Source organism: Rhinoderma darwinii, chromosome 1 (genome assembly GCF_050947455.1).
Source record: "Rhinoderma darwinii isolate aRhiDar2 chromosome 1, aRhiDar2.hap1, whole genome shotgun sequence".
In the NCBI taxonomy this organism is placed as follows: Eukaryota; Metazoa; Chordata; class Amphibia; order Anura; family Rhinodermatidae; genus Rhinoderma; species Rhinoderma darwinii.
The window spans coordinates 617437086-617463882 of NC_134687.1; the positions used below are offsets into that span (position 1 = coordinate 617437086).

The following is a 26797-nucleotide window of genomic DNA, read 5'->3' on the forward strand; positions in this document are numbered from 1 at the left end:
ATGAGAACTGCGCCAACAGTAAGTAGCACACGGGCAGTGGTGTAACTACCACGGGGTCCGCGGCAAGAGGGGGCCCGTGCCGCCTATCGACATGCCCCCTTCCCATGCCCGGTGGTGCCGCCAGCAGCCTTTAGGGCTTCTACAGCGGTAGCGATGCCACCACAGGGCTGCGCCACCCGTCCTCTAACACTACGGGACCCCGCCACTAGCGACAGCTACATTCACGTAGATACAAATTAATGTTATAGGCTGCCTCTCTGAGGGGGCGGCGGCGCCACTGAAAACAGCCACCGCCACCCACTCTTGCACTAATTGTACCTGCGTCTATAGCACGCAGGTACAAATACATGCATTAGCGCTGAACGTTCCGTGCCCAACTATTTAGCGCCTTACGATGATGCTAATTGGCAGGGCAAAATAACTGCCAATCAGTGCCTTTCAATGATGCTAGAGGACGTCATCGCAGCGTTCAGCCCTAGCAGACCTGCTTAGAAGAGAGCAGGTCTGCATTGCCACCGGACGGAGCTGAAAGTATGTAAAGTTTTAAAAAAAAATAAAACTGTGAGTGGCATTATCTACATAGGGGCTCTATCTAGAGGGGTGTCTATACGTGAGGATGTGGAGCACTATATACAAGGGGAGCTAGATGTGGTTCCATGTTGGATGAATAAATTCACTTTATTTGAGTGCTGCTTCACGTTCTCTTTTTTGGATATCTAACACATAAGGAGAGGTCACTCCTTTATTTTTGAAGCTTTGCACCAGCCTAGTCAGGCATTTGTTCACAGTGCTTCTCCAATCCTCTGCTTTTTTCTACAAGGGGAGCTAGATGTAGGGAACTATCTACAGTGGTAGGCTATATGTGGATCATTATCTATATGGGGAGCTATTTGTAGGGCACTATCTACAGGGGTGGGCTATATGTGGCACACTATATACAGGGGGAGCTATATGTAAGGCAGCACAGTGGCTCAGTGGTTAGCACTATTGCCTTGCAGCTCTGGAGTCTGTATGTGGGCACTATCTACAGGTGGCTGTATGTAGGGCACTATCTACAGAGGCTGTATGGGGGCACTATCTACAGGGGCAATTATATTTAGGGGTGTTGAGAATTGTATCTTTGTTTATAGGTGCAGAAACGTTTAAAAAGTTAGACGCTGAAGACATCTGAGTGGAAAACTGCAGAAATGGGCTGTGGCCGAGAGAAGTCACCATAGAGGTCTGGACCGGATGGAGAAGAAAAGAGAAAAAGAACTAGAATCTGAGGCGTCACTGGTGAGTCACTTAATGGAAATGTTTATTTTGCCTCTAATCAGTAATGTAGTCGCTGTATGATCTGCAGCGAGATGATGGGTAGTTTGATTATAATATGATTTTTTTTTTTGTGACACAGCATCTCCCAGATACAAACGTTTACGGCAGGGGTTGCAATAAATTGAGCTGTATTTGTTCCGGTGCTGTATATAAGTACTGAGTTTTGTTCTGGTGTGTATATATGTGCTGAGTGTCATGTCCATGGATGCGGGCCGTCAAGTTCCCTCTCCCCCTGACGGCCGCAGCCATGGGTCTGCGAGCGCTGGCCCCAGTCTCTTCCTCAGAAGACGCCAGCGCTCACTTCCACTCACCTCGGCCGGGTCCCGTTGGGTGCGCACGCTCGTGCCCGCTCTTAAAGAGGCACAGCGCGCCCCGGACTTTAATGTTTAAATCAGCCCATGAGTGCCCTGGACTTTAAGAGGGGCCTAGCCCCTTGCTTCGATGCCTGAGCATTGCTTATTGTTTTCTAGTTTGTCTATGCAAATGGTCTCCAAGTGTTTTCCAGTTCCCAGGGATATCCTGTATCCCGTGCTATCCTGGTCAAGTGCCGTGCTGTATTCTATGCCTCTCCTGCTACTCCACGCCTGACGTCTACCCGCTGCCTAGTCCCAGCCAAGCCTGCCATGCTACTGTCCGAGCTGCCACAGGTACCCTATACGAACAATAGACTTTGACATGCGCCCTGTTGGCCAGCTGCCATACTGCTAAGGCGGTACGGCCCAGTGGGTCCCCGAACCCTACGTGGCACTGAGCTTGGTTCTGTTGCTGTATACATTTGCTGAGCTTGGTTCTGGTGTTTTATTTATGTACTGAGCTTTGTTCTGGTGTTGTACATGTGTACTGAGCTCAGTTCTGGTGTTGTATATAAATGTACTGTGCTTGGTTCTGGAGCTGTATATGTGTATATGTACGGAGCTTGGTTCTGAAGCTGTATATATGTACAGAGTTTCGTTCTAGTGCTGTATATATGTACGGAGCTTGGTTCTAGTGCTGTATATATGTACGGAGCTTGGTTCTAGTGCTGTATATATGTACGGAGCTTGGTTCTGGTGCTGTATATACGTAATGAGTTTGGTTCTGGTGTTGTATTTATGTACTGAGGTTTGTTCTGGTGCCGTATATATGTATGAACTTGGTACTGGAGCTGTAATTATATAGGATAAATTTAGAATAACAAAATTGCAGGGCTGATGGAATTGATTTAAATTCATTTTATATTTAATAGTCTGGTAGGTTTAACCTCTTGAACCTCCACCATGCAGTTATACATGACCTGACAATATTTGCAAATGTATCTTTTTTTCAGATGCAGCAAAATCTATAAAATCAAACTTTTAAAACGGCACATACTATATGCTAATTACTCGTGTGGCACCTAGGGGGGGGGCAGTCAAACGTTTGCTATTGGGCCTTTCCTAGTTACGCCCCTGCACACGGGGCACCATCCATCATAAAGCCAGTCTGCACACGTTATTACCTTCAGCCTACAATTACCTGTGCCCCGTGTTACTCTGTACAATCCGGGCAGAGGAGATCATTAACAATTTTACAACCACTTCTATACAATCATCTATATAAGCCTCATTTGTCATGCGTTTATTCCTCGTATTAATCGTTCCCTATGAGAGAGATTGTGCGATGTATTTATCACAGTTTCAGAAGAAAAATTGCTGTAAACCTGCATTATACAAACACCACATTCCGAACATGAATCAAAGCAGCAGAGTAATTATAAACCCATCAATGAGATAACATTTCATGTCATTTAAGGCCGGGTTCCCACACTGTGGTGCAATCAGAGTTTGCGCTTCTGATTCGTTGCTGGGGGCCGCTGCCTCACTTTTCCTGTGCACCCATTTTGATACATGTTTCCCTATAAATAACAAGACTTAAAGGGGTTATCCAGTCTAGAAACTCAATTTTTATTAATTAATAGAGGGGGGTCCTCTGTTCATGATCCTCGTATCTTGGCCGGAGTGGAAAATGGTTTTAAAAAGAGCATCTCTCTCTCTCTCTGGTGGTCCTGTCCTGTACTACTCAGACAATCCATTAATATGAATGGACACTATGTAATACATAATTTCTCCTGTGGTGGCGCTGCAGGTAAATTGAACACTTACTGCCAGGTTTCCCCACAGATTACAGGTGATCACGTCGAGTCTCAAAAGAAGGGCACTTGTGATCTAAATATTATCAAGCGACCCTTCTTACAAGAAGGGATTGTCTAAAGCGAAGAACTTATTTAACCACTTGGCAACATCCGTAGTATATATACGGTACTGGTGCTAGGTACTTACAGCTGACACTCTGCTGCAACGGCTGGGATCATAGATGACTACGGTCCCAGCCGATCAACGGCTTACATTACGTGGTCATTAGTGAGCACAGCATATAAGCAGCTGGACAGAGGAAGGGGGCTCTCTGTCATCCCATAGGTTCCATAACAGCAAGGTCTGCCATCTTTGTACTTCCATTAGGTCCTGCTAATAGGATTCCTGTCAGTTTTACACAAACAAGCATAATACACTGCAATACAGAAGAATTGCAATGTATTATCACAGCATTTTAGTTAGACAAAAAAAAAACAACTAAAATAATAAATAATTTTTTTTTTTTTAAAAAGCCATGGTTTTTGGAAGGCGGATAGGAAAAAAACAAAAATTAAGAAATTAAAATTGGCTGTGAAGAGAAGAAGGAGTTAAAGCCTTTTAATATTAGAATTTAACTAACTAGCGCTGCACATTAAAAGGCTATGTACACCTTTGAAATATTTAAAAACGGTCAGTGTGTTTTGTGCAACTTTCTAAACGCTTTTTATTAAAAATTATTTTTACTTTTTGAGGTGGAGCTGCTTTGTATCCTATATACAGAGCAGCTGTATCTAGAGCTGAAACCTGTATCCGTCGGGTCAGCGGGACTGACGGGTTCAGTGTCAGCAGGTCACGCAGGATCCACCTGTAATTGATCACATCTAAGTTATGAACTGTCAGACACGCAGCACCCGCTTTCACTGAACCTGCCAGTACCGCAGACCTGACAGATACAGGTTTCAGCACTACATACAGCCGCCCTGTATACAGGATACAAAGCAGCCGTATCTCAAAAAGTAAAAATTATTTTTAATAAAAAGTAATTAGAAAGTTGTACCAATCACATTCATACACATTTTTTTATTAAAAAACAAAAACACGATTTGAATGGTGTGCTGTATTTCCTCTCTGTAAGGCCGGATTCACACGAGTGTGCGTCTTGCGCGAGCAAAAAAACGTGACGTTTTGCGCGCGCAAAAGCTCCATAAAAGCTCCGTGTGTCATCAGCATATGATGCGTGGCTGCGTGATTTTCATGCAGCCGACATCATTATGACACTCTGTTTGTATGTTTGTAGCACGTGGTGCTTTTCTGTTTTCATTCATAGTTTTTACTGCTGTTGCGCGAATCACGCGCGTCACACGGAAGTACTTCCGTGTGCTGCGCGTGACTTTCACGCACCCATTGACTTCAATGGGTGCGTGATGCGTGAAAAACGCACAAATATAGGACATGTCGTGAGTTTTACGCAGCGGACACACACTGCGTGAAAATCACGGACTGTCTGAACGGCCCCATAGACTAATATAGGTCCGTACGACACTCGTGAAAATCACGCGCGTAGCACGGACGTATTATACGTTCGTCTGAATAAGCCCTTGTAATGCATTTTATTACCATAAAATTTGCATATTGTCGGCAGCACAGTGATGGCAACAAACAATCATATTTTTGGCCGCATAAAAGATGCAACCAGCCGACAAGCAAAGTGTTTGCTTATTTTTCGGCTGATCGTTGCCCTGTTTATATGATCAGGAACTAGAATTTGTACGAATGCTCGTTCAGCCGATCTTCTGACTGTGTAAAAGGGCCTTAAAGGGGTTTTCCAGCCGGTAAAAATTGATGGCCTATCTTCCGGATAGGCCATCAAAAGCTGATCGGTCGGGGTCCGACTCCCGGGACCCCCGCCGATCAGCTGTTCTGAAGGGGGGAGCAGCACCACTCGTACGAGCGCTGCTTCCCCTTCATTTCTACTTGCTCATTTCTACACACATTTAGCGGCGATTCACAGGTATTGCAGCCTTTTCTCCCACTCACTTCAATAGTGTCGAAGATTCACAGTGAGCGAGTAGAAATAAGCTTATCGGCAGGGGGTGTCGAAACCGGACCAATCAGCTATTGATGGTCTATCCGGAGTATAGGCCATCAATTTTTACTGGCTGGAAAACCGCTTTAAAGGGATTTGCCCATCAGGAAAATGTATGGCATATTCACAGGATATGTCATAAATGCCAGATAGCTGCCGGTCTGACCTCTGGGACCCGCACCTATCTCTAGAATGGGGCCCCCTAAACCCCATTCTACCTTTCTCGGCTCCTGCTGCCTCCCGGCCACTTCCTGATTTAGATTGTCAATATATAAATGGCCTTTTTTTTCACCATATCTTTTGTTGAAGTATATAAATGGCCTTAAACAAAAAATATGATGAGAAGCAGTTCCATGTAAATTCCCCTCAGAAGACTAGGGGGCACTCCCTCCATCTGGAGAAAAAAAAAGTTTTAATCTCCAGAGGTGACCAGGCTTTTTTACGGTAAGAGCTGTGAATCTGCGGAAAAGCCTACCACGAGCTTAAAAAAAAGGACAAAATAATTTCTTAGTACAAAACAACATAAATATATAAAATTCTTGTTTGAATGTTGATCCTGTCGGATTACCACTTAGGATCAGGAGAGAAATTTTTACATTTTATGTCAGATTGGTTTATGTTTGATGGATTTGTTCTTCCATTGGATCAATAGGGGTAAAACAAGGTTCTTAAGTTTATCCATATCCCTTCTCTTTATCCAAATCCTTTCCCATCCATTGGGTGAACTTGATGGACATGTGTGATTTTTTTCAACTGCACTATGTAACAAACTTATAGTGACCAAATAACAGCTCCATACACAATTTAATCTAATAACAGTGCTACACGATGTAACTATACAGTTAATAAGAACTCTGGTGGTCACAAGCCTCGGGTGCCAGTCCATCTGTGCTGCCCCCCTACAGCAGGCTGGTCCTGTGACTATTATGCAGGAGTGATGTGGTCATAGGGGGATACTTTATACAGCAAGCATGCAATTCCATTTTAAGGATTGTGTAAACCTCAGTTACCCCCTGGGTTAAGAAAAATCACAAGTTGAACACGTGTGACCCGGACACATGATCAGAGTTCATTCCTTGCAGGATGAAATGAGTCAGAATGAGTAGATTCCTAAGGGAACTCTTACCAGTGAACAGCGCATGGTAGTGAAGTCCTCTCTCCTTGTCCTGGTGGGAGCACACATCAAACAGATAGGCTTTGATCGGTCCATCAATGAAGTCTGCAGCAAAGTCAAAAGCTACAACTCCCAGCATTGTGATGACAATAGCCCAGGTTTTCTTCTCAGTGCTGCTGCTGTTCCCAAATATAGCTGAAATAGAAGAAAAAGGACTGTTACAATAGGGAGACATCACCTTTGTTTTCTCACTATTCTTCGCAGATGTAGTAGAGCTAAATTTGTTACATAACTGTCCCATCTGCACTGTCACATAATAAATGCACAAAGGGAATGTTGATCTGTTGATAGACAGACAAGTAGGTTATCAAGAGGCAGTGGAGTAAAACATGACTGCAGGATCAGACTACACAGGGTTTGTTTGTAGTCTGTAACCACGGTGACACAAAGATCTGTATTGGGGCTGTAGAAAAAAATGGTAGGAGACTATTTACAAAGTTGTTTTTAACGCATTGGAGCAATATATGAAATGGTTGAAAAAAAAAAAATTTCCACAGCTTTTTAAGGGGGGATATTTATTAGGCTCTGTTCACATCTGCATTCAGTTTTCCATAGATCTGCTCCGTCATAGGAGAAGAACAACGAGAAAAAAGGTAGCGCCAGAATCCAACAGCACATGATGGTACCCATTCACTCACTAGAACGGATAAAAGAGCAATAAATCTTCAATTGTGGTGAAATCCCACCCTATTATTTTACATGGGGGATTACAGTGGGTACTGAATTTGTATACACAGCGCCAGAGGCTAATATTTATTGTGCGTTTTCCTGTATTTGTACTGAAATAATTTTTTATGAAAATGCCTTTTTGCGTTTTTTTTTTAAGTGTTTCACACAAGTCTGATCTATTGTAGTTACTATTGATCTGGCACAAGAAATTCTCAAAATGGAGGATACCACCTGCTGCCACTTAATGCGCTCTATAAAAATAATACTCATGTATATAAACATGTACAGGAGCTTCCTGCAGCCCCATGCAAATTGTCGGAGAGGATAAAAATATACAATTTCCTTCCCAGAAACAATCCACACAATCTACCTCTGCACGTAGCTATAAGGGGTGCAGAGGTAGCAGTCGCGCCTGGGCCCTGAAAAACAGTGGCGTCATTTCAATAAAAATCGCAGACATTTTTCTCTAATCTAAAACAATCCATGTAAATTTAGCAGTAACTCAAGTTAGGTGAACGGACACTCAATGAAGGAGCTCTCTCACCCTCTACCACAGCGAAAAGTTAGAGCACAATCTCCAGTACATAAATCAGGGCCGGCTACAGGTTTATGTTGGCGACATAGACTTAGTAGGTCCCTTTGCAGGGAACTCACGGCGGCAGTAAAATGGCAGAAAACATCACTTTGTGCCCCCATATAAAAGTTAGGGCCTGTTTATGCCCCCCATATCGAAGTTAGGCCCCCAGTTTGTACCCCCATAAATTTAGTGCCCTCTGTAGATAGTGCCACACAGCCGCCCCCCCAGGTAGTGCCACACAGCCCCCTTCCCAGCTAGTTCCACACAGCCCCCGCTCCCATGTAGTGTCACACGGCCCCCACCTCCCAGCTAGTGCCACGCGGCCCCCACCTCCCAGCTAGTGCCACGCGGCCCCCACCTCCAAGCTAGTGCCACGCGGCCCCCACCTCCAAGCTAGTGCCACGTGGCCCCCCACCTCCCAGCTAGTGCCACGCGGCCCCCCACCTCCCAGCTAGTGCCACACGGCCCCCCACCTCCCAGCTAGTGCCACACGGCCCCCCACCTCCCAGCTAGTGCCACACGGCCCCCCACCTCCCAGCTAGTGCCACACGGCCCCCCACCTCCCAGCTAGTGCCACACGGCCCCCCACCTCCCAGCTAGTCCCACACGGCCCCCCACCTCTCAGCTAGTGCCACACGGCCCCCCACCTCCCAGCTAGTGCCACACGGCCCCCACCTCCCAGCTAGTGCCACACGGCCCCCTCCTCCCAGCAAGTGCCACACAGCCCCCTCCTCCCAGCAAGTGCCACACAGCCCACTCCTCCCAGCAAGTGCCACACAGCCCACTCCTCCCAGCAAGTGCCACACAGCCCACTCCTCCCAGCAAGTGCCACACAGCCCACTCCTCCCAGGTAGTGGCACTTAGCTACCCTCCCCGTAGGTAGCGCCTTTGGGGTTCCCTCTAGGAGTGGAATCCCCAGCTAGAGCATTGCCGATTGTCTGGCTGGGGATTCCACTTCAGGAGAAACCCCTGACGTCACTGTCTAAACATGGACAGTGTGGTCAGGGCCAACCCTGGAGCCATAGTCCCGGGAAGAGCACTACTAGCACTCTAATAATATGAAGGAAAAGGGAATGTGGGAACAGAAAAAGGAGGGCAAGAAGTTGAGATATTAAATCTCTTGTTGAAAAACCGGCTGTGGTCATGTTAAATCACCTATTGGGATAGAGTGAACGGTCCCTTATAGAACACCCTATATCATATCAAATCCCACTTAGCATATGATGTAGTGTAAAGTCTTATGAAAAGCCAAGTGGGAATAGAGAGGGATAATGAATCGATTTGACTCGGAGTAAAATAGTGTGTGTTAAACCAGCAGCAGGGAGTACATTGCCGGGTAGGAGAGTGCTGGAGTAAATACAGACAAGTTGTAAATATTGAGTAACCTGAAAGTCAAAATGTATCAATTCAGACTTTCCCAAAAGACACATACATACGCAGACTTGTGTCCTTTAGGAGAATGTAGTAGTTTTTCAACATTAAACATAGCAGTGATTGATGGCTAGTGATGTCAGGGGCAACCCCAGAGCCAAAGTCCCGGGCAGAGCGCTAGTCCCTGGGGACTCCGGAATAGCAAAGTCTACTACGCTATTCCATCCTTCAAAAATACGGTTTACCAACGTCTACCAGCCCGACGGAGGCTAAAAGGACATAATGGAGCCTTGTGAGTTATAGTCTACGTTGTTTATAGTGTACATTAGGAGAATTCCTGATGTACACGATAAACTTAGGGCAAAAACACGATGTGAAGGAGACTTAAGGGAAGCGCTTGTGAGGATGTAAGGAGCGCTAATGCTCCGTTCTTACGTTGCCATTAAAGTTCAATATGTTTTTCAACAGCAAAAATCTTAGGCTTTCCCTGTGTAGCAGATCCGCACGAGAATAAGGCCCTGTTCACACAGAGTTTTTGTGCCGCATTTTTTTCATCCGAAACCGCATTGGAAACTGCGGCAAAAAACAGCCAAAATCGCCTCCTATTGATTTCAACGGGAGGCGAAGGCGTTTTTTTTTCCCCACGAGCTCGTGAGAAAAAGAAGCAACATGCATTTCCGTCTCTGACCTCCTATTGACATCAATGGGAGGCAGAGAAAGCCTGAAGGAATTTCGAGGCAGATTTTTCCGCCTGCAAAAAACTGTGTGAACAAGGCCTGAGTCTCATTCAGAGTTGCTTATCCTCTGCTTTTCCATGTAATATAAGTCGCATGCTACTTATTGCTGTGGTGAATTTCTTTTCATGGTGCGGACAAAAATACATGTGGAAAATTTTTCGCAGCATGTGAACTGGGTTGCGGAAACCTCATGTGCATGGGATGCAGAATCATCGGCATGTCATCGGAATCCGTATCAAATCCAACATGTGTGAACGGGGCCTTAGGGGGGAGTTAAATAAAACTCTGTTAGGCCAAATGCACACGATAATTATTAAATGCAAATTTGTCGCGGGTATTTTCGTGCGGCAAATCCGCAGTGTAATACAGGACCAGCAAAGTAAATGAGATCAAGAAATCTCATCGACATGTCGCATTTTCTGCACAAAAATTGACCTGCGGTGCGTATTTGAAAATATGATACATGTCAATTTATATTGCGTTTCCGCTTGCGAATTGTTTATGACTAGTTTAAAAAATAAATAAATAATCCTGCAGCATATAACCTGCACCTATTCCACATCAAAATGTAAAAAACGCACCTAAAAACGTATTAAAAAAAAAAGGCAATATTAGGTGCAGATTTTACCTGCGGAATTACCTGCGATTTTGATGCGGATTTTGAGCGCCAAATTCCTCAATGTGTGCGTTACAGAATTTGCTAGGGAATTACAGCAAATTAACCCTTTACATTGTAAAGGATGAAATACGTTACAATTCTGCAACATAATAGACATGCAGCTGATTTAACCCCTTCCCTCCTCAGCCATTTTTCAGATTTTCACTTTTGTTTTTCCTCTCCACCTTCCAAAAGCTATATTTTTTTTATTTTTCCGTCTATATCGCCATATGAGGGCTTGTTTTTTGCGGGACAAGTTGTAGTTTTTCATGGCACCATTTATTATACCGCATAATGTACTGGGAAGCTGACAAATATATATTTTTGGGGTGACATGGGCAAAAAACAGCGATCACACCATTTATTTGTGGGGGTTCTGTTTTTACGGCGTCCATCAGGCGGTTAAAACGACATATTCACCTTATTATACAGGTTGATGCGATTACGGCGATACCAAATTTATATGTTTTACCACTTTTAAAAAATAAAACTATTTGCTAATTGGCATTCACCCAGCGGGCTAAACAACGGTATATTGTGATAGTTCGGACTTTTAAGGACGCGGCGATACCAGTTATGTTAAAAAAAAAAAAAAGTTTAACATTGGTTTAGGGAATAAATATGAAAAGGGGAGTTTTTTGAACTTTTAATACTTTTATTACTTTTTTTAGGAACATAAAAAAATAACTTTATTTAAAGAGACTCTGTCACCACATTATAAGTGCCCTATCTCTTATATAAGGAGATGGGCGCTATAATGTAAGTGACAGCAGTGCTTATTATTTAGAAAAACAATCTATTTTAAACCACTTTATTAGCGATTTTTAGCTTTATGCTAATGAGATTCTTAATGCCCAAGTGGGCGTGTTTTTACTTTCGACCAAGTGGGCGTTGTACAGAGTGTATGACGATGACCAATCAGTGACCAGTCAGCGTCATACACTTCTCTCCATTCATTTACACAGCAGCATCGCGTTCTTACTAGAACACGATGTGTAGCCACATACACAGACATTAACGTTAATCAAGTGTCCTGATAATGAATACACGTGACCGCCAGCCTGGACGTCATGTGTATTCAGAATCCTGACACTTCTGAATCTTTTCTGTGAGATTCCAGCAAGCCACGCGTAATCTCACGAGATTACGATGTAAACGAGATTTTGTTTCCCTTGCTGGAAATCTCACAGAAAAGATTCAGAAGTGTCAGGATTCTGAATACACATGACGTCCAGGCTGGATTTCATGTATATTCATTATCAGGACACTTGATTAACGTTAATGTCTGTGTATGTGGCTGCACATCGTGTTCTAGTAAGAACGCGATGCTGCTGTGTAAATGAATGGAGAGGAGTGCATGATGCTGACTGGTCAGCGTCATACACTCCTCTGTAAAAACGCCCACTTGGTCGAAAGTAAAATCACGCCCACTTGGGCATTAAGAATCTCATTAGCATAAAGCTAAAAATCGCTAATAAAGTGGTTTAAAATAGATAGTTTTTCTAAATAATAAGCACTGCTGTCACTTACATTATAGCGCCCATCTCCTTATATAAGAGATAGGGCACTTATAATGTGGTGACAGAGCCTCTTTAAGGCCTTATTTACACGAACGTGTTAAACGTCCCACGGACCTATGTAATTCAATGTGGCCGTTCACACAGCCGTTGTTTCAACGGACCGTGTGAAGTGTCCGTGCGAAAATAGGACATGTCCGTTCTTTTCACGCATCACGCATCCCTCCATAGACTCTCAACTATGCGGGATGTGCGACATTGTGTCCCGCAGCTTTTCACGTCCGAGATGCGCAGCGTTCATGTAAATAAGGACTGTTTTTTTACTTTTTTTATTAGTCCCCCTTGACTTGAAGCAGCGATCCACTGCAATGATCATCCACTGCATGATATACTGCAATATAATACTAACGTATTGCAGTATATCGTGATACTGACCGTCTACTTTGAAGCCCTGCCAACGGCAGAGGTTCAAAGGAGTACAAAGATGGCAGAACTGGAGGCTTTCATTAGGCTGCTATAACAACTGCTGTTGACAGCCGATCGTGCCGCGGGGGCGTGTCTCAGGGGGCGCCCCCCAGATTCTAATACTTTAAATGCCTCGGTCACTATTGGTTGTTTTTTAATGGCGGTCACATGGCTGCATGTATTTCTATGGGGTTATTCACATGGTCGTTGCTTTAACGGACCGTGTGAAGGGCCTGTAAAAAAAAAAGACGTTTCCTATGTTTGTGCATTTTCACAGATCCCTCAATAGACAAGTCTATGAGGGATCTGTGAAAACGGGTCCAGCACGGGTGCAAATCAGCCGTGAAAAACGTCCGTTATTCACGGCTGATTTCACACACGTTGGTCGGAACATCGCCTTATATTGTAATTTGTAGTGAATTTTCAGTGCGCAATCCGCACCAAAAATAGGAGACAAGTGGCCTTATTCAGACGTCCATGTTCGGTCTGTGATATACGGACCATGTGTCAGCCATATTTCTCGAACCGACCACAGTTCAGGGAGCCGGGTTTCTAGTATCATTACAGTATGGCACAGTATTCCCGCGGAGAGGCAGGGACTCCTAGCAGCACTGATAACTATGATGTAAGGAGTCCGGCTCCATGAATTGTGGTCGGCCCGGGAAATACAGCCGATACACGCTCTGTATATCACGGGTCATACACGGCTGTCTGAATACGTCCTTAGTCTAGTTACACAGTGCGGTCAAATCCCATTTTTTTGCCACAATTTTTGCAAAACCGCGGCAAAAACGTGATTTGACCGCACTGTGAGAGTATAGCCTAACAGCACTTTTTTTTCATGTTTTGTATCCTTTTTTTAATGCAATTTTCGTAATCGCGGCACAAATCACGCGATTTAGCCGTGATTTTTATATCATTGCGGAAAAACTGCGCAAAAAAAACGCTAGGAAAATGAAAAAAAAACATTTTAACATACTTTATATATTGTACAAGTGGGGTCATAAGGAATGGGAAGCAGGATGGAGAGGGGAGAGAAACTCACCAGTCTGCAGGTCCGATCGGCTGTGTAGAGAAGCTGGGGGGCGGAATCTCCACACGGAGCTCCTGCTTCTCATGCTGCATTTTTTCCACCCAGTTCATAAAGCAACAGGTATGCAAGGGGGGCTAAGAGCGTTGCGAGGGGGGGCCGGAAGCGTTGCAAGGGGAAGCCCGCAAGGGTTGCGAGGGAGGGCCGACAGTCTGGGAGGGGGGGCGATGACAGCCCGGCGAGCCCCTTTACTTCAGCCATGTGGCCGGGCCCCTGACGGTAGTACTACTAGTACTGCCCTGATGGCGACCATGAGGCTAGGGACAGGGGCGTAACTTGAATCTCCTGGGCTCCAATGCAAAATCTATAACATGGCCCCACCTACCATATATCATTTATAATACTAGTGTCTTCTTATGTGGCTGAGGGGCTTTTGGTGCTAAACCTGCAAAACGACTTTAGCCACGCAACAAAAATGCAATTAAAGATTGTGAATGTTTTTGTGTAATTAACTTAACACAACTTAGGGTATGTGCACACACACTAATTACGTCCGTAATTGACGGACGTATTTCGGCCGCAAGTCCCGGACCGAACACAGTGCAAGGAGCCGGGCTCCTAGCATCATACTTATGTACGATGCTAGGAGTCCCTGCCTCGCTGCAGGACAACTGTCCCGTACTGTAATCATGTTTACAGTACGGGACAGTTGTCCTGCAGAGAGGCAGGGACTCCTAGCATCGTACATAACTATGATGCTAGGAGCCCGGCTCCTTGCACTGTGTTCGGTCCGGGACTTGCGGCCGAAATACGTCCGTCAATTACGGACGTAATTAGTGTGTGTGCACATACCCTAAGACATGACAGTCAGAACAAATTCAAACCTGCTAGATTTTTGGTCGTAGATCGCAAGTTGCATGTGACTTTGCCTGAGTAGACAGGGTATGTTCACACGGCTTAGCAACATACATCTGAAATTACGGAGCTGTTTTCAGGCGAAAACAGCTCCTGATTTTCAGACGTTTTTGTAGCAACTCGCGTTTTTCGCGGCGTATTTTACGAACGTTATTGGAGCTATTTTTCAATGGAGTCAATGAAAAACAGCTCCAAAAACGTCCCAAGAAGTGATATGCACTGCTTTTTCGTGGGCGTCTTTTTACGCGCCGTATTTTGACAGCGACGCGTAAAATAACACCTCGTGGGAAGAGAACACCATAAAACCCATTCAAAGCAATGGGCAGATGTTTGTAGGCGTAATGGAGCCATTTTTTCAGGCGTCATTCGAGGCATAAAAACGCCCGAATTACATCTGAAAACAGTGCGTGTGAACATACCATAAAATGTAAGTTGTGTGTGGCTGCGACACATTCCCAACATGTCAGTGATTTTTCTTTTTTTGGGTGTCTTTTCGTTGTCGCAAGGCCTAAATAGCGTGACAACTAAATCGCACCCTAAAATAGTTGTGGGATAGCAGGTCCCAGACAAATCGAAAAAGATGTTTGTTGCTGTGATGCAGTAGAGCCAAATTAGTTATAACACTATTGTCCAAAACAATAAATCACAGATTAGGATAACACAACTGGTTAAGTCTATGTTCACACCTGTGTTGTGTCATTCCGTTATTCTGCCCTGTTACACCACGGACACCACCGGCGGCTGCCAGAACCCATTGACTTTAATGGGTTATGTCGGGGGTCTATGATTTTACCAGAGAAAATAGCACAGCATGCTGCGCTTTGTCTCCGGTAATCTCAGCGTGATCTGCGACGGAGGCCCCTAACTGAGCCTCCAGCGCAGATGTGAATAAGACCTAAGGGTAAGACCACACGGAGCGGCCCTGACACGGTCGCAACGCGGCTAACAACCGCGCCGGCATCATGTTCGGTGCGGCTGTCACAGCCTGTTAGTAGCCGCATGTTAATGCTGGTAAACCGCCCCTTTAACTGCAAAATCATGCAACAATGAATTAATACACCCTTTATGGCCGCACAATTTTGCTGGTTACAACAAATTACCCCATATTTATTTTCTATGGCAGCGCCGGAAAAAGCCGAACACTGCCGTCGGCTATCTCCGGCGCTCCCATTGAGAATGAATGAAGCGGCAGTGCGCATGTAACCGGAATACCCCTTAACAAGGTATTTGACAGCCGCTCCTACATAGTGCCAGTGCGGTTGTTAGCCGGGTTGCGACCGTGTCAGGACCGGAGCCTTACCCTAACTTCATCCCCGTATTAGATGTGTTGTAGGACAAACTCAGCCCCACTACACCTGTAGCATATTAAGGGCCTAATTTGTTAAATATAGCAGAGCTAAGTTTGTCATGCCACACAACACATTGTGATATCACAAGTCAATTCTATGTAGTTTTACATAGGACTGCAGGTACAGTATATTTTCTATGTTCACATTGAAAGAAGAATTAAAATACACATGAGGTTTGAGTGCTGCCATGCCCATTTTCTGCCATTTGTTTTATGCAAATTTGGCATTGAGCTGAAGCCCTGAGTAATCTGACACTGAGTGGTAGGGCTGCGCTGCCTGACAACCTCATATGAGTAGTTGTCAGGCACATATCCATAGCAACTGAAGTGGTCAGCTTGAGGCCTAAGCAGCTCACACAGGAGTGCAGTTACCCATAGCAACCAATTACCTTGCAGCTTTCATTTCTAAAAAGGCCTTTGAAAAATGAGAGGTGGAATCTGATTGGTTGCTATGCTTCCCTTTTACCCTGCCTGTTGCTTACATTATAATAAACCAATGTTCCTACTTACCGGTTACCGCCGTGTCGCCATTGAGGTAGAACGTCATACCCAAAACCATCAAAATCCCCAACGCAAGAATATACGGTCTGCGTCTCCCCCAGCGAGACCGACAGTGGTCACTGGCAGATCCTACCACTGGCTGGAGAACGAAACCTAAGATGGGGCTGATGAGCCAGACCAGGCTGTACAAACTTTTAGGAAGTCCAACACTGAGCAAGACCGGCGTCACGAATGCCGCTTCCACTGCGTAACAAAACTCTCTCCCAAACATGGCCATGCTGTGCATAATGAGCCTCCCAGTCGACCTTCTGGGGGGCTCCACTAACTGGAAGACCCCCTCCATCTGCTCAAGGCTGCTGCTGTAGTCCATGCCATCTGGAGAGGGTTGTTTACTGTCGCTGATGATGGGAGTTGTTGTAGGGGCCTGATATTTAACATCCTTGGAGAGAGTCATTGGAAGTTAGTGAGTGCCAGACTGGTTTTCCTTTGCAGTGGAGTAGACTTTAGTTTCCACACACAGAATTAAGGAAGGCGTGACTCCATTCCTTTCATAGCTGGAAGATCACAAGTTTGGGGGAAAAAAAAAAATAAGTCATGTGAATGGCAACTTCAGACGTCTGAATTCCACACAGTTCATTTGCTTAATGTTCAGGTTATCACAAGCCGTGCGAGTCGTCCTACGTGTATGTAACGTGCCTCATGCGTCCACGTTATGGTGAATATTGCGATGCATTTGGCACTAACTAACGTGGAAGGATATGTTTGCGTGAGTCATTTGTGTCGCGGTTTTCATTGCAAATTTTCTGAATGATAAAAAGTGTAGCAAGAAACCACGACGAACACCGCAAAAACAAACTTATGTAAACTTATAAACCCGGCATCTATTGTACGAGGGTTCCGGTATGTTCACCTGCTAAACAAAAAATGGCTGTGAAATACGGAAGGGAAAACAGCCTCTGATTTTCGGCCGTTTTTTAAATCACAAACGTTTTTAGAGTCGTTTTTTTCGGCCTGTTTTTCTATTAAGCCAATGAAAAACGGTTCAAGTGACATGCAGTACTTTTTACGAGGAGTTTTTTTACACAGCCTTTTTTCAGAAAACGCCCCGTCAGCACAAAACTCAGTTTTTCCCATTGAAATCAATGGGCAGATGTTTGGAGGCGTTCAGCTTCCATATTTTCAGCCGTTTTTCGGGGCGTTTATGGCCCAAAAAATGGCTGAAAATAAGCCATGTGAACATGCCCTTCTACTTATGTAACCCTCTATACACAATATGTTTGCAGTATACGTTCGGCGTATGCGCCTGGAAAGCTCCCAGTACATACTGTATTTATAGGACCCCATTCACCCGACGTAACATTGTTTGTAAGTCAAATCGGTTCAGCCTATACTGTGCAGTATAATTTTTTTAAAATATTTACAACGGTACCCTATGGATAACATATGCCACTGCGTGCCTATACAGTTGTAATTGGAGCCTTCCATCAGAGGTATACTTCGGGAGATACTCCCAACATACAGCTCCAATGGAGGCCTCAAACACCTCCGAACCGCGAAAATTGCAACTGCAATTTGGTGCATTTTTTAATGCAGTTACGGCAAAAACGCAACTGCTTAAAAAAAAAACAACGCACCAAATCACGATAAAAATGATGTGGTTTTTGGGTTGCGGTTTTTCGATGCGGTATTATCCGAAACCTCAACGTGAGAATAAACCCTTAGGCCTTATTCAAACGAGCGTATTACACGTCCGTGTGCTGTCCGTTTTTTTCACGAACACCACACGGACCTATAAAATTCAATGGGGCTATTCAGACATGCGTTGTTTTTCATGCAGCGTGTGTCCGTTGCGTGAAACTCACTTCATGTCCTATTTTGGTGCGTTTTTGCGCACCACGCAGCCCATTGAAGTCAATAGGCGTTTGAAAAAAACGGACAACACATGGACGACATCTGTGTGCTGTCCGTGTTTTTCATGCACCAGTTGCTAAAGAAATGATGAGGGAAAAAAACATAAAACACCTCCTTCAGTTTTTTTGCTGACGTAACATACGGATGACATACGCGCGTAAAAAACACGCACCATACACGGATGCCACACGTAACTGCAACACAAGAAAAACGTTGCATTTTTTACGCGTGCAAAACGGACACGTCCATGTGAATCTAGCCTTAAGTGTATGTGCACACACACTAATTACGTCCGTAATTGACGGACGTATTTCGGCCGCAAGTACCGGACCGAACACAGTGCAGGGAGCCGGGCTCCTAGCATCATACTTATGTACGATGCTAGGAGTCCCTGCCTCTCTGCAGGACAACTGTCCCGTACTGTAATCATGTTTTCAGTACGGGACAGTAGTTCCACGGAGAGGCAGGGACTCCTAGCGTCGTACATAAGTATGATGCTAGGAGCCCGGCTCCCTGCACTGTGTTCGGTCCGGGACTTGCGGCCGAAATACGTCCGTCAATTACGGACGTAATTAGTGTGTGTGCACATACCCTAAGAGTGAAATACACATATTGATATAAGGTTCCGCTATGGGGGTGAACCACACATCCATAAAGAATTATACGGGTCCATACTAAACCGCCGCCTGCCTCCGATTATATACAAAAATCACGGCCAGTTTAATTATATGCGTCATAGAGTATGTTCACACGCAAACTCAAAAACGTCTGAAATTACGGAGCTGTTTTCAAGGTAAAAAAACGTCCCAAAGGAACAGAACGCCGTTTTTTCCATTGCAATCAATGGGCAGATGTTTGGGTGCGTTCTGCTTCCGAATTTTCGATCGTTTTTGGGCGTTTACGCCCCGTAAAACGGTCCAAAATAGGCCGTGTGAACATACACTTAGGGCATGTTCACACCCTGAGTCAAAAACTTCTGAAAATACGGAGCTGTTTTCAAGGGAAAATAGCTCCTGATTTTCGGACGATTTTCGCTGCGTTTTTCTCAGAGTTTTTTACGGTTGTTTTTTGCGCTTCTTTCAATAGAGTCAATAGTTTCTCAGCCGCCTTTTTTACACGGCCGTTTGGAAAAACGGCCGCGTAAAAAAACGGCCCATTGGAACAACTCCGTTTTCCCATTGAAATCAATGGGCAGATAATTGGAGGCATTCTGCTTCCGATTTTTTGGCCATTTACGCCCTGAAAAACGTCCGAAAATAGGCCGTGTGAACATACTCTTAACAGAGGTATTGCCCACTACAGCATTTGCTAGGGGAGTGCTTACAGCTCCGTATTGCAGACCCACAAAGCTGCCGTATGCCGATCCCTGGTGTTATTTCCTGTTGTTTTGATTGTTGATCATGGCTCTACAGAAACTGTTCTACACATATTTCCGATTGTGTAGTCAGAGATGGAAACGCAGCAAAAAGGGCAAGATGCTTCTTTTTCCACGTGAGCGTTTTTGGACGTCTTTTGGCATGGTTTCTGCATCAAAAAAACGTGCCAAAAAACTGTGTGAACAGGGCCTAAAGGTCCATTCAGACGTTGCAATTGTGGTGCAGTTAAAACTGCATCCAAAAACCGCAGGCGTTTTTACTGTGATTTAGTGCATTTTTCGAGGCGTTTGCAGTTTTACTCTCTCTGGCATCTACATACCGGAGAGGTGGCCGTTCATACACAAGGACGCCTCCCCTGAAGAGCGCTATGGATACAGGTGAGCCAGCTATTCCCCTAGATATTAAATAAAAAGTCACAAGCATACGTCTCCACTTCTTCTCGCCTGAATAGGATTGCTGTTAATTTCCGCCCCTATTTTTCCGTGGCCATGAGATTTGTGTAATTGTATCCACTTTGCTGCTACTGTAATTTAGTGAGAAACTTCCAAACAGAAAATACAGTTGGAAATTTCGAAAACCTTTTAACTGAGGGTATGTTCACACGGCAGCGTCCGTAACGGCTGAAATTACGGGGCTGTTTTTAGGAGAAAACAGCACCGTAATTTCAGCCGTAATGGCATGCTGAGGCGCTTTTTGCTGCGTCCATTACGGACGTTAAATGGAGCTGTTTTTCCATGGAAAACGGCTCCATTTACGTCTGAAGAAGTTTACAAGCACTTCTTTGACGCGGGCGTCTTTTTTACGCCCCGCCTTTTGACAGCGGGGAGTAAAAAAAATGACCGTCTGCACAGTACATCGTAAGACCCATTCTAATGAATGGGCAGATGTTTGCTGACGCTATTGAGCCGCTATTTCGGACGTAATTCGGGGCAAAACCGCCGTAAATAGTGTGTGTGAACATACCCTTACCCTTATGAGGTCACCAGTGAGTCGTAGTAGTGTTGTCATTTGAACCCGTATTACAGGCGTCTCTCCATGTCGCCATTGAGCCCTATAAATGGCATTGCATTGTATATTTTATGCAATTCCCAAATATACTGCAAAATCTTTTTTTTCAATTCTTCCATTATCCATTTTTCGTATATGTCAGAAAGACATGTTAGAAGATAGCATTAGTATCAAAGCCCCCCCCCCCCCTCCCATCATCTCCAGAAAGCAAATGTTCCAGCACTAGTCCGATTGCTATGCCCCTTCGATTTAAGGGGCATGGCACAAGTAATTTTTATTTCACATTTTGGGTTTTGCATGCAGAAAAACCGCAACGGCTTTTGCTAAAATGGCGTTGTTTTGTCACAATTCTTAAAATTGTGGCAAAAACCGTGACAGAAACAATTAAATACACCCTTAGGCTATGTTCACATCAGCGTCGAGTTCTATTCATCGGTTCCGTTGGACCTTTCCGTCTGAGGAATCCATGAACAGAAAGCAAAACGTAAATCAAAGCTTCCATTTGCATTACCATTGCTTTCAATGGTAACGCTTCCCTTGCAATTGGTTTGTTTACGTTTGTAAGGTTTCCGTTTTTTATGTGGAAACAATAGCGCAGTCGACTGCACTATTGTTTCCGCTAAAAAACAGAAACCTTACAGGACAGACTACGGTTTCCGTTTGCCTTTCCTACATGGGTTCCTCCGACGGAAAGGTCTGACGGAACGTATGAATGGAAGGGTAACGCTGATGTGAACACACCCAGAGGTCCACGTACCCTTTAGTTCAGGTGGCAGAAACTTTTTTGTTCTAAGGCCACAATGTCTAATTGCACCACTCCCAAGGGTCGCCGAGTCCTGGACCTGAGGGGGAGGAGCATGACACAAGGAGAAGAGGACCAAATAGAGATTACCAGTCACAGTCTGCATTAGGTATAATGTATTAATGCAGTAATGTTTTTTCCTGGATAGTTCCTTTATGTTGCTTAAAATAAAACTCATACAGTCCCACGGAGCCCCCATAACAGTGCCAGCTACACCATACCCACCATAAGAGTGCCAGCCAGACAGAACCCCTCATAACAGTGCCCAGGGCCGCCATCAGGAATTTCAGGGCCCCCTACAGCTAAATTTTCTGGGCCCCCCTACCGTGGCACCGCCTGTTAACGGTACTCCGTCCAGCACCATATCATGGTACCCAGGGCCGCCATCAGGGGGGGTATTATGGGTACTGATGTGAGAGGCCCGGCCAAACCTAATTGAAAGGGGGGCCCGGCAACTGCCGCGACTTGCCTTTGGTAGAAAAAAAAAACAGGCCCCTGCAATGGGGCTTGTTTTTTTCACCAAAAGAATGTCGTGAGCTGCGGGCCCCCCTTTCAATTAGGTTTGGCCGGGCCTCTCACATCAGTACCCATAATACCCCCCCCTGATGGCGGCCCTGGGTAGCATGGAGGTCGTCATGGGGGCCGTCAAACACCGCCGCCCGTGCGACCGATCGCGCGCACCCGCAAACTCCCGCGCATGCGCACCGAATTTTGAGGCAGATTTTGACCTGCCCAAACTATCTTGCCGCGTTTTTTGCCCGCGGCGATTGAGGACAGCAGACAAAAAACGCAGGGAAAAATGCATTTTCTGCCTCCCATTGATTTAGATGGGAGGTCAGAGGCGGAACCGCGGCAAGAAAGGACGTGCTGCTTTTTATTTTTTCCGCGACTGGCTCCCATTAATTTCAGATTAAATCAATGGGAGGCGATTTTGGAAGTTGTTTGGTGCTGATTCTGACGCAGTGTCCGAGTCAATATCAAGGCCCAAAAACTCTGCGAACTGGGCCTTATTGTTAGGGCTTATTCAGACGAACGTGTAATACATCCGTGCAACGTGCGTGATTTTCACGCGCCTCGCACGGACCTATTTTACTCTATGGGGCCGTGCGGACTGTCAGTGATTTTCACGTAGCGTGTGTCCGTGTGTCCGCTGCGTAAAACTCACGACATGTCCGATATTTGTTCATTGTTCGAGCATCACGCACCCATTGAAGTCAATGGGTGCGTGAAAATCACGCCCAGCACTTCCGCAGCCGTATAAACTATGAATGAAAACAGAAAAGCACCACGTGCTACAAACATACAAACAGAGTGTCATAATGATGGCGGCTGCGCGAAAATCACACCGCCACGCATCATACGCTGCTGACACACGGAGCTGTTATGGAACTTTTGCATGCGCAAAACGCCACGCAAAAAGCACACGCTCGTGTAAATCCGGCCTTAGGGTAGGAACACACTAGGTATGAACACTGCGGATTTTATGCAACACATTTTATTGTGGAAAATCCGCAGCGTATTACAGTCGCAGCAGAGTGAAAATCACGGACAGTCGGCACGGCCCCATAGAGTAACATAGGTCCGTGCGAGGCGCGTGAAAATCACGCGCGTTGCACGGATGTATTACACGTTCGTCTGAATAAGCCCTAACAATAAGGCCCAGTTCACAGAGTTTTTGGGCCTTGATATTGACTCGGACACTGCGTCAGAATCAGCACCAAACAACTTCCAAAATCGCCTCCCATTGATTTAATCTGAAATCAATGGAAGCCAGTCGCGGAAAAAAGAAAAATCAGCACGTCCTTTCTTGCCGCGGTTCCGCCTCTGACCTCCCATCGAAATCAATTGGAGGCAGAAAATGCATTTTTCGCTGCGTTTTTTGTCTGCTGTCCTCAATCGCAGCGGGCAAAAAACGCGGCAAGATAGTGTGGGCAGGTCAAAATCTGCCTCAAAATTCTTTAAGGAATTTTGAGGCAGATTTTTTCGGCCTGCAAAATACTCTGTGTGAACAGGGCCATACATAAACAGCACTTTGAGACACTTTACTCACCGTGTCAGAAGAGCTGCTCCCACTCCAGTCCTCTTCAGGCGATGTCTTCGGTCCAGATGTCGTCCTTGACCTCCAGGCTCCAGAAAATGGCGGGGATCGTAGAACTCCTGCCGCCGCGCAACAACTAGACTCCTCCCCCTCTCCTTACGCAGCTACGCTCTGGAGAAGGAGGACGAGGCGGAGGAGGACGACGAGGAGGCGGAGTCGGACGAGGAGGCGGAGGACGCGGAGTCGGAGGCGGGCCAGCAGGTAAGTAAACTGTGCGCCGCTGTCCCTGTGTGGCTGTCCTTCCCCGTAGATCGGACTTGTGTTGCGGGCGCACCGCCTCCCTCTCAGCGGCGCGCCTGGTCGTTCGCGCGTGGGCGCGGTCATGCGCGCGCGGGTGCAAGCTTGCGGTCGTTCACGCGCGCGCGCAAGCGGTGTTTCGCGGCGTTGATGAGAGGGGGGCCCGCAGCTCACGGCGGTGTTTGACGAGAGGGGGGCCCGCAGCTCACGACATTGTTTTGGTGAAAAGAACAGGCCCCATTGCAGGGGCCTGTTTTTTTCTACCAAAGGCAAGTCGCGGCAGTTGCCGGGCCCCCCTTTCAATTAAGTTTGGCCGTGCCCCCTACACTAGTACCCCTAATACCCCCCTGATGGCGGCCCTGTGTAGCGCAAATCACGCGCGTCACCCGGAAGTGCTTCCGTGTGCCGTGCACGATTTGCACGCACCCAATGACTTCAATGGGTGTGTGCTGCGCGAAACACGGGCAAGTATATGACATGTCGTGAGTTTTACACAGCGCACACACGCTGCGTGAAATTCACTGACAGTCTGAGCGGCCCCATTCACTAACATAAGTCCGTGCGACGTAATAAATATCACGGACGTATAACCCGTTCGTGTGAATAAGGCCTTATATTGTCATTTGTAGTGAATTTTCGGTGCACAATCCGCACCAAAAATAGGAGGCAAGTAAGTGGCTTATTCAGATGTCCATGTTCGGTCTGTGATATAAGGACCGTGTATCGGCCATATTTCCCGGACCGACCACAGTTCAGGGAGCGGGGTTTCTAGCATCACAGTTATCTATGATCATAGTCCCTCCCTTCCCGTGGGAATACTGTCCCCGGTCCCGTACTGAAAGCATCATTACAGTATGGGACAGTATTCCCGCAGAGAGGCAGGGACTCCCAGCAACACTGATAACTATGATGCTAGGAGTCCGGCACTATGAATTGTGGTCAGCCTGTGAGATACAGCCGATACACGCTCCGTATGTCACGGACCGAATGCGGCCGTCTGAATAAGGCCTTAGTCTAGTTACACAGTGCGGTGAAATCCCATTTTTTTGCCACAATTTTTGCAAAAAAACGTGACTTGACCGCACTGTGAGACTATAGCCGAACAGCACTTTTCATGTTTTGTATCTTTTTTTTATGCAATTTTCGTAATTGCGGCACAAATCACGCGGTTTTGCCGCGATTTTTATATAATCGCGGCAAAACTGCGCCATTTTTGCCGCGATTACGAAAATCGTGGCAAAAAAGCGCTAGGAAAACGAAAAAATACCCAAAAACTTTTTAACCAACTTTATACAATCTACAAATGGGGTCAGGGGGATGGGAATCCGAATGGATAGGGGAACATACTCACCAGCCTGCAGGTCCTGTCGGCAGTGTAGAGGAGCTGGGGGGCGGGATCTCCACACGCAGCTTCAGCACATGCTGCATCTTCCCCTCCAGTGAAGCTACAACAGGTATGCAGGGGCTGCCGCGAGTGTTGCTAGGGGAGTGTCGCTAGGGGGGTGCCGCGGGCGTTGCGAGGGGGGCCCGTGAGCGTTGCGAGGGGGGGGGGCAACAGTCCGAGGGGGGGGGGCGACGGCAGCCCGGCGGGCCCCTTTTACTTCATCCATGTGGCCGGGCCCCTGACGGGAGTACCAGTAATACCCCCCTGATGGCGGCCCTGACAGTGCCAGTCACACGGCACCCCCATTAGAGTGTGAGCCACAGGCAGAGATTAATCTAGCCACTAACTTGAGACATGGAATAAAATACCACCACCAATTTGGCGACGGCACTGAGTGATGGGTATATGTGGGGCACCCAGCAAATAATGACCAGTCTTTTTTTTTTTTTAAGGTAAGCCCCATTAAATCCTCTGGCCTTCTAATTCACTTTCAGGCTTTAGTAGAACCCATTGTGCCAGCCTAATGTAGCCCCCACCAGGGGTGGGAAAAGCTGTCTGGGTGCCGAAGACAGAGGTTTAATGTGCCCCATTCTCAGTCATAATCATTAATTTCATTACCAACTGCCGAGCATAATACATACTCTCCATTTCCTTCTGTACCCTCCACACGCGCAGTTCTCAATGCAGGGCCCGGCTTTCACCCTAAAACTTATCTGGGGTCAATTCGCTACTGGAGTGGCTTTCTCAGCTCCATTCCTTATCTTTTCCGCCTATCCCTTGTCCTGGCTGTGGCACCCACAATGCCAGCCTTAGACACAGCATTCGTACCTGTTACGTGCTCACATGCTGCTCACATTTCAACCGTTGGTAGCCAGGAAGCTGCATGTGAGCCTATCAACGGCAGCTCCTGAACTATGTCATATCTATCTATCTATCTATCTATCTATCTATCTATCTATCTATCTATCTATCTATCTATCTATCTATCTATCTATCTATCTATCTATCTATCTATCTATCTATCTATCTATCCATCTCTATCTATCTATCTATCTATCTATCTATCTATCTATCTATCTATCTATCTATCTATCTATCTATCTATCTATCTATCTATCTATCTATCTATCTATCTATCTATCTATCTATCCATCTCTATCTATCTATCTATCTATCTATCTATCTATCTATCTATCTATCTATCTATCTATCTATCTATCTATCTATCTATCTATCTATCCATCTCTATCTATCATCTATCTATCTATCTATCTATCTATCTATCTATCTATCTATCTATCTATCTATCTATCTATCTATCTATCTATCTATCTATCTATCTCTATCTCTCTCTCTCTCTCTCTCTCTCTCTCTCTCTCTCTCTCTCTCTCTCTCTCTCTCTCTCTCTCTCTATCTATCTATCTATCTATCTATCTATCTATCTATCTATCTATCATCATCTATCCAGGGGCGTAACTAGGAAAGACTGTGCCCCAAAGCAAAATCTTGACCGCCCGGCCATTCACCGC

General features: G+C 45.8%; 1 protein-coding gene across 1 annotated transcript in view; it reads right to left on the bottom strand.

Annotated features, from left to right (window-relative positions):
• SLC45A2 (solute carrier family 45 member 2) overlaps positions 1-17069 on the bottom strand; it is a 110447-nt gene extending 93378 nt beyond the window's left edge. Inside the window, exons 1-2 of the mRNA XM_075854993.1 lie at positions 16462-17069; positions 6617-6799 (exon numbers count right to left, since the gene is read on the bottom strand). Of these exons, the coding sequence (XP_075711108.1) occupies positions 6617-6799; positions 16462-16906 (628 nt within the window). The 5' untranslated portion in view covers positions 16907-17069. The remainder of the gene's footprint in view (positions 1-6616; positions 6800-16461) is intronic.
• Between the last annotated feature and the right edge of the window lie 9728 nt (positions 17070-26797).